This window comes from Polyodon spathula, chromosome 51 (genome assembly GCF_017654505.1).
Source record: "Polyodon spathula isolate WHYD16114869_AA chromosome 51, ASM1765450v1, whole genome shotgun sequence".
Taxonomy (NCBI): domain Eukaryota; kingdom Metazoa; phylum Chordata; class Actinopteri; order Acipenseriformes; family Polyodontidae; genus Polyodon; species Polyodon spathula.
The window spans coordinates 231298-239081 of record NC_054584.1 but is presented as its reverse complement, the minus strand read 5'-3'; the positions used below and the strand labels follow the sequence as shown (position 1 = coordinate 239081).

The following is a 7784-nucleotide window of genomic DNA, read 5'->3' as shown; positions in this document are numbered from 1 at the left end:
AATCACACAGAGACTCAATCACACAGAGACTCAGAGACTCAACACACAGAGACTCACTCACACAGAGTCTCACAGAGAGACTCAATCACACAGAGACTCACACAGACTCCGTTGCTCACCGTGCTGGAAGATGTGGTCCCATGCAGCGACGTGCTCTTTCCACAGGGGGGCGCCGAGCCTCTGCAGCAGCCGGGGGGGCAGGTAGAGCAGGGGGAGGGTCGTCTCAAACATGAGCTCCACAGCGGAGATGAAGCGCTGAGCCTCGGGGTTGGGGGAGTCCGAGAGGAGACCGACTCGCTCTCCGTACAGAGCGTGACAGATCGCTAGAGAGAGGGGGAGGAGGGGAGAGGAGAGATAAACTCTTCCTTATCTTAGGCATTGACTGTAACGTATTGAAACACACACAGTCACTCACACTCCAGGGTGAATCTGAAGAGTTCGGGGGCCAGGTCCACAGTCAAACCCCCCCGCCCCCCCCCGGGGGGTCGAGGTCCCCCCCCGCTCCAGCCCGGCCCACAAAGTCCTGCGCGACCTCGCTCCAGCCTCCCGCGCAGCCTGCCCACAAAGTCCTGCGCGACCTCGTCCAGCAGAGGCAGGAAACGCATCACCGCCGCGGGGGTCATGACCTCCCTGAGACAGGAGAGACAGAGACACGGGAGAGAGAGAGAGACACGGGAGAGAGACACAGGAGAGAGAGAGACACGGGAGAGAGAGAGACACGGGAGAGAGAGACAGGAGAGAGAGAGACACAGGAGAGAGACACAGGAGAGAGAGAGACACGGGAGAGTGAGACAGGAGAGAGAGAGAGACACAGGAGAGAGCGAGAGACACGGGAGAGACAGGAGAGAGAGAGAGACAGGAGAGAGCGAGACAGGAGAGAGAGAGAGACACGGGAGAGTGAGACAGGAGAGAGAGAGACACGGGAGAGAGTGAGACACACATGGGACAGACATACACACTGGTAGACAGATAGAGAGACAGAGAGGCACAATGACAGACAGGCAGACTGACTTGAGGAAGACTCCACAGTGCTGGCCCCTGTATTCTCGATGGGCGGCCCAGGGTTCGAGAAGCATCCTGCGGGGGTGCAGCCCCTCGGAGCGGAACAGCTCCCCGATATCCTGCGGGAGCAGAATATTCACCGAGTCCGAGGATCCCAGCCTCTCCCTGAGGAACAGAACGGGGGTTACTGCACAGTGCGGTACAGCACAGTACAGAACAGCACACTAGAGTTACTGCACAGTGCTGTAACTCACACTAGAGTTATTGCACGTTGTGGTACAGCACACTAGAGTTACTGCGCAGTGCGGTACAGCACACTAGAGTTATTGCACATTGTGGTACAGCACACTAGAGTTACTGCGCAGTGCGGTACAGCACACTAGAGTTATTGCACATTGTGGTACAGCACACTAGAGTTACTGCGCAGTGCTGTAACTCACACTAGAGTTATTGCACATTGTGGTACAGCACACTAGAGTTACTGCGCAGTGCTGTAACTCACACTAGAGTTATTGCACATTGTGGTACAGCACACTAGAGTTACTGCGCAGTGCTGTAACTCACACTAGAGTTATTGCACATTGTGGTACAGCACACTAGAGTTACTGCGCAGTGCGGTACAGCACACTAGAGTTATTGCACATTGTGGTACAGCACACTAGAGTTACTGCACAGTGCTGTAACTCACACTAGAGTTATTGCACATTGTGGTACAGCACACTAGAGTTACTGCACAGTGCGGTACAGCACACTAGAGTTAATGCACATTGTGGTACAGCACACAAGAGTTACTGCACAGTGCGGTACAGCGGTTACTGCACAGTGCTGTAACTCACACTAGAGTTATTGCACATTGTGGTACAGCACACTAGAGTTACTGCGCAGTGCGGTACAGCACACTAGAGTTACTGCACATTGTGGTACAGCACACTAGAGTTACTGCGCAGTGCGGTACAGCACACTAGAGTTACTGCGCAGTGCGGTACAGCACACTAGAGTTACTGCGCAGTGCGGTACAGCACACTAGAGTTACTGCGCAGTGCGGTACAGCACACTAGAGTTACAGCAGAGTCTCTTCCAATAGGATCTTGTTTCTTTTACGTCTCTTCCGAAGGATGGAGCACAAGGAGGTTGAGTGACTCGCTCAGAGTCTCACACACACAGGGAGTCAGTGGCTCAGCTGGGATTTGATCCTCCTGGTCTCAAGACCCCCTTTGTTTAACCTGCAGAGCACCAAGCCTCCCTGACAGTTTGCTCAGTCCCTGTATGTGTTGCTGTGCTGTATCAGGTACTGACAGAGTTTCCTCAGTACCTGTAAATGGGTCCCAGTCTGTTGAAGGTCTGCTCCATGTGCAGGTGCAGGGTCCTGAACACACCCTCCTTCCAGAACCGGGCCAGGTTGAGCCAGCCGCTGCGGCCCGTGCTGGGGATCCGATCGAAGGGACGCACCCCCCCCTCCCCCGCCTTTCCACCAGCCCTGCGCCCCCCCTCTGCGAAGCCCCTGCACCCGGCTGTTCCCCTGAGCTGTCGCGCCCCCCCTGCTGTGAGAGAGAGAGACACTCCCATCGCCGAGGGAGCTGGGAACAAACTGATCACTGGCTCCTCACTCTTTCTTTCTTTCTTGTCTTGCTTTTCTTCCTTTTAATTTTGAATCCTTGTTCGTTTGTTTGCACGCTCTCCTCTCTTCTCTCCCTTTCTTCAGTCCCCCTTTCCTCTCCGCACTCCCTGGTTGATTCCTGTGTGTCTCGGTTTCTCTCTCTCTGACGGCTCTCTTTAAATCTCCTATCGGCTCCTCCTCGCTGGGGTCAAGGTTCAAGGGACAGTAAGAACTTTTAAAATAAACATCTACCATGTAAATCTGTCACAGACTGAGACACACACACGCGCACACTGAGGAACTGAGACGCACACACACACTGAGGAACTGAGACGCACACACACACCGAGGAACTGAGACGCACACACACACTGAGGAACTGAGACACACACGCACACTGAGGAACTGAGACGCACACACACACTGAGGAACTGAGACGCACACACACACTGAGGAACTGAGACGCACACACACACTGAGGAACTGAGACACACACGCACACTGAGGAACTGAGACGCACACACACACTGAGGAACTGAGACGCACACACACACTGAGGAACTGAGACGCACACGCACACTGAGGAACTGAGACGCACACACACACTGAGGAACTGAGACGCACACACACACCGAGGAACTGAGACGCACACGCACACTGAGGAACTGAGACGCACACGCACACTGAGGAACTGAGACGCACACACACACTGAGGAACTGAGACGCACACACACACTGAGGAACTGAGACGCACACGCACACTGAGGAACTGAGACGCACACACACTGAGGAACTGAGACGCACACACACACTGAGGAACTGAGACGCACACGCACACTGAGGAACTGAGACGCACACACACACTGAGGAACTGAGACGCACACACACACTGAGGAACTGAGACGCACACGCACACTGAGGAACTGAGACGCACACACACACTGAGGAACTGAGACGCACACACACTCTGAGGCACTGAGACGCACACGCACACACTCTGAGGCACTGAGACTCACATACAGTGTTATTGATGCTGAATCACACAGTTGATTTCAGGAGCAAAGGGAGTGGGATTGAGTTGCACTCTTTTATTTAGTCACAAAGTATTCATGATATTCATCACAGTGCTGCACAATACATAACCCAGAGCTGTATAAACAAGCAGAAACACGGAGATGAGAAGAACAGCAGCAACATTAATAATAACAAAGACTTGTGTGTGTGTCAGTGAGAGTGTGTGTGTCTCACAGTGTCTCTACACCGCTGTGAGCGGTCCTGTGTGTCTCACAGTGTCTCTACACTGCTGTGAGCTGTCCTGTGTGTCTCACAGTGTCTCTACACTGCTGTGAGCTGTCCTGTGTGTCTCACAGTGTCTCTACACTGCTGTGAGCTGTCCTGTGTGTCTCACAGTGTCTCTACACTGCTGTGAGCTGTCCTGTGTGTCTCACAGTGTCTCTACACTGCTGTGAGCTGTCCTGTGTGTCTCACAGTGTCTCTACATGACACGACACTGCTGTGAGCTGTTCTGTGCCGACTCTCTCAGCGCTCTGAGGTCCAGCCCCTGGAACGAACCAAACAGACTGAACCCCCGCTCCTGGGCCGTGGGCACCTCGGACCGTACCACTGCAGCCAGCTCGCGGGGGAGCACCACCTTCCCCCCCACTGCATTCAGGTGGTTGTCATCCTTGGCATTCTGGTGGGGGGGGGGGGGGTACAGAAGTTAGAGTTTGCTGCAATCGAACACAACACAACAACACAACACGACCCTTAATTTTAAGACCACTTTCCATAACCCTGACCCTAACCCTGTACCCTCCAGCCCTCTGACAGCTCCAGCCTCACCTACAGTGATAGATGAGAACAGCCCGACATTGCTGCATCCTAGTTCATATTGTATTCTAGCAGTGTTATTATTATACACAGCATCCTAGTTCATATTGTATTCTAGCAGTGTTATTATTATACACGGCATCCTAGTTCATATTGGATTCTAGCAGTGTTATTATTATACACGGCATCCTAGTTCATATTGGATTCTAGCAGTGTTATTATTATACACGGCATCCTAGTTCATATTGTATTCTAGCAGTGTTATTATTATACACGGCATCCTAGTTCATATTGTATTCTAGCAGTGTTATTATTATACACGGCATCCTAGTTCATATTGTATTCTAGCAGTGTTATTATTTATTAGTTCATATTGTACTAGCAGTGTTATTATTATACACGGCATCCTAGTTCATATTGTATTTAGCAGTGTTATTATTATACACGGCATCCTAGTTCATTCTAGCAGTGTTATTATTATACACGGCATCCTAGTTCATATTGTATTCTAGCAGTGTTATTATTATACACGGCATCCTAGTTCATATTGTATTCTAGCAGTGTTATTATTATACACGGCATCCTAGTTCATATTGTATTCTAGCAGTGTTATTATTATACACAGCATCCTAGTTCATATTGTATTCTAGCAGTGTTATTATTATACACAGCATCCTAGTTCATATTGTATTCTAGCAGTGTTATTATTATACACGGCATCCTAGTTCATACTGTATTCTAGCAGTGTTATTATTATACACGGCATCCTAGTTCATATTGTATTCTAGCAGTGTTATTATTATACACGGCATCCTAGTTCATATTGTATTCTAGCAGTGTTATTATTATACACGGCATCCTAGTTCATATTGTATTCTAGCAGTGTTATTATTATACACAGCATCCTAGTTCATATTGGATTCTAGCAGTGTTATTATTATACACGGCATCCTAGTTCATATTGTATTCTAGCAGTGTTATTATTATACACGGCATCCTAGTTCATATTGTATTCTAGCAGTGTTATTATTATACACAGCATCCTAGTTCATATTGTATTCTAGCAGTGTTATTATTATACACGGCATCCTAGTTCATATTGTATTCTAGCAGTGTTATTATTATACACGGCATCCTAGTTCATATTGTATTCTAGCAGTGTTATTATTATACACAGCATCCTAGTTCATATTGGATTCTAGCAGTGTTATTATTATACACGGCATCCTAGTTCATATTGTATTCTAGCAGTGTTATTATTATACACAGCATTAGTTCATATTATTCTAGCAGTGTTATTATTATACACAGCATCCTAGTTCATATTCTAGCAGTGTTATTATTATACACGGCATCCTAGTTCATACTGTATTCTAGCAGTGTTATTATTATACACAGCATCCTAGTTCATATTGGATTCTAGCAGTGTTATTATTATACACAGCATCCTAGTTCATATTGGATTCTAGCAGTGTTATTATTATACACAGCATCCTAGTTCATATTGGATTCTAGCAGTGTTATTATTATACACAGCATCCTAGTTCATATTGGATTCCAGCAGTGTTATTGGCTTGGGGGGGGGAGATTTTCTCCAGGACTGACCTGTGTGAGCTGGTATTTGTGCCGGAAGTGTGTTCTCATGGCGGCTCTCTCTCCGTTCCTCTTCTCGTAGCGAGCGTCTCGCTTCCTCCTGCACAGAAACACCAGAGTGTGTTAATAAGAATGGAGGAGTCCGGTCACTGGACTGTCTGCAGCTTTACCTTGCTGTGCCCGTCTCAATAAACACCCCCCAGTTACAATGTGCTTCGGGTGGAAATCTTTGTGCACGATATTCCCCTGACCTCACACTAACCCAAACCCCTTTCCTGATAGGATTGTGTTCTCGCACAGATCGTGCATCCAAACTTCCTCTGATAATCCTGAGCCTCACTTCTCCTCCTCCAGCTGCTCCTGGTATCTGTGCAACTCGTCCGCGGTCCTGCGCTTCTGCCTGCAGGGGGCGCTGCGCTGCTCCTGCTCCTTCTCCTCCAGAGACAGGCAGGGCGAGAACAGCTTGATCGGAGCCCCGAGGACAGACTTCACCATCGAAGCCATGCCCAGCACACACTAGCACACACTAATCCCTGACACACTGACGCACTCGGACACTGAGACACGCTCTGTCTCCCTCCCCTCTCTTTCACACACTCACTCTCACTGTTTCACTCCCCTCACTCACTCACTCTCACTGTCTCACTCACTCTCACTGTCTCACTGTCTCACTCCCCTCTCTCACCGTCTCACTCTCCTTTCACACACAGTCTCACTCCCCTTTTACACACACATTGTCTCACTCCCCTCTTACACACACACTCACTCTCACTGTATCACTCCCCTTTCACTCTCAGTCTCACTCCCCTCACACACACACTCACTCTCACTGTCTCACTCCCCTCTCTTTCACACACTCTCACTGCAGGTCAGCTTCTCGGAAGGAGGGTTGTGGATCCTGACAGGAAAGAGAACATAAAAAAATAGAATCACAACCAGTGATCATGAAATAAAAGACAGAGAGAGAGCAGAGTTGTGAGATCAGCCAACGTAGTTATTATACCAGCCGTGCATGCAGAGAATAAACAAACCCCTTCCAAAATGATCTGCAATGACACTGCAGATCAGACACACAGACAGACAGGGGAGACTGGTAGAATGGGACCCCAGTGTGCTCACTATACCCTTCCCAGTGATCTTCAATAGCACTGCAATGGGGGGAGGCTGGTAGAATGGGACCCCAGTGTGCTCACTATACCCTTCCCAATGATCTTCAATAGCACTGCAATGGGGGGAGGCTGGTAGAATGGGACCCCAGTGTGCTCACTATACCCTTCCCAATGATCTTCAATAGCACTGCAATGGGGTGAGGCTGCCATGACTGCAGCATGCTCACTATACCCTTCCCAATGATCTTCAATAGCACTGCAATGGGGGGAGGCTGGTAGAATGGGACCCCAGTGTGCTCACTATACCCTTCCCAATGATCTTCAATAGCACTGCAATGGGGTGAGGCTGCCATGACTGCAGCATGCTCACTATACCCTTCCCAATGATCTTCAATAGCACTGCAATGGGGGGAGGCTGGTAGAATGGGACCCCAGTGTGCTCACTATACCCTTCCCAATGATCTTCAATAGCACTGCAATGGGGTGAGGCTGGTAGAATGGGACCCCAGTGTGCTCACTATACCCTTCCCAATGATCTTCAATAGCACTGCAATGGGGTGAGGCTGGTAGAATGGGACCCCAGTGTGCTCACTACACCCTTCCCAATGATCTTCAATAGCACTGCAATGGGGTGAGGCTGGTAGAATGGGACC

At 49.3% G+C, this 7784-nt stretch overlaps 1 protein-coding gene across 1 annotated transcript in view; it reads right to left on the bottom strand.

Annotated features, from left to right (window-relative positions):
• LOC121306923 overlaps positions 1–6648 on the bottom strand; it is a 10579-nt gene extending 3931 nt beyond the window's left edge. Inside the window, exons 1-8 of the mRNA XM_041238949.1 lie at positions 6363–6648; positions 6035–6122; positions 4099–4292; positions 3232–3238; positions 2315–2640; positions 1007–1167; positions 416–673; positions 102–323 (exon numbers count right to left, since the gene is read on the bottom strand). Coding sequence (XP_041094883.1) covers positions 102–323; positions 416–673; positions 1007–1167; positions 2315–2640; positions 3232–3238; positions 4099–4292; positions 6035–6122; positions 6363–6526 — 1420 coding nt within the window. The 5' untranslated portion in view covers positions 6527–6648. The remainder of the gene's footprint in view (positions 1–101; positions 324–415; positions 674–1006; positions 1168–2314; positions 2641–3231; positions 3239–4098; positions 4293–6034; positions 6123–6362) is intronic.
• Between the last annotated feature and the right edge of the window lie 1136 nt (positions 6649–7784).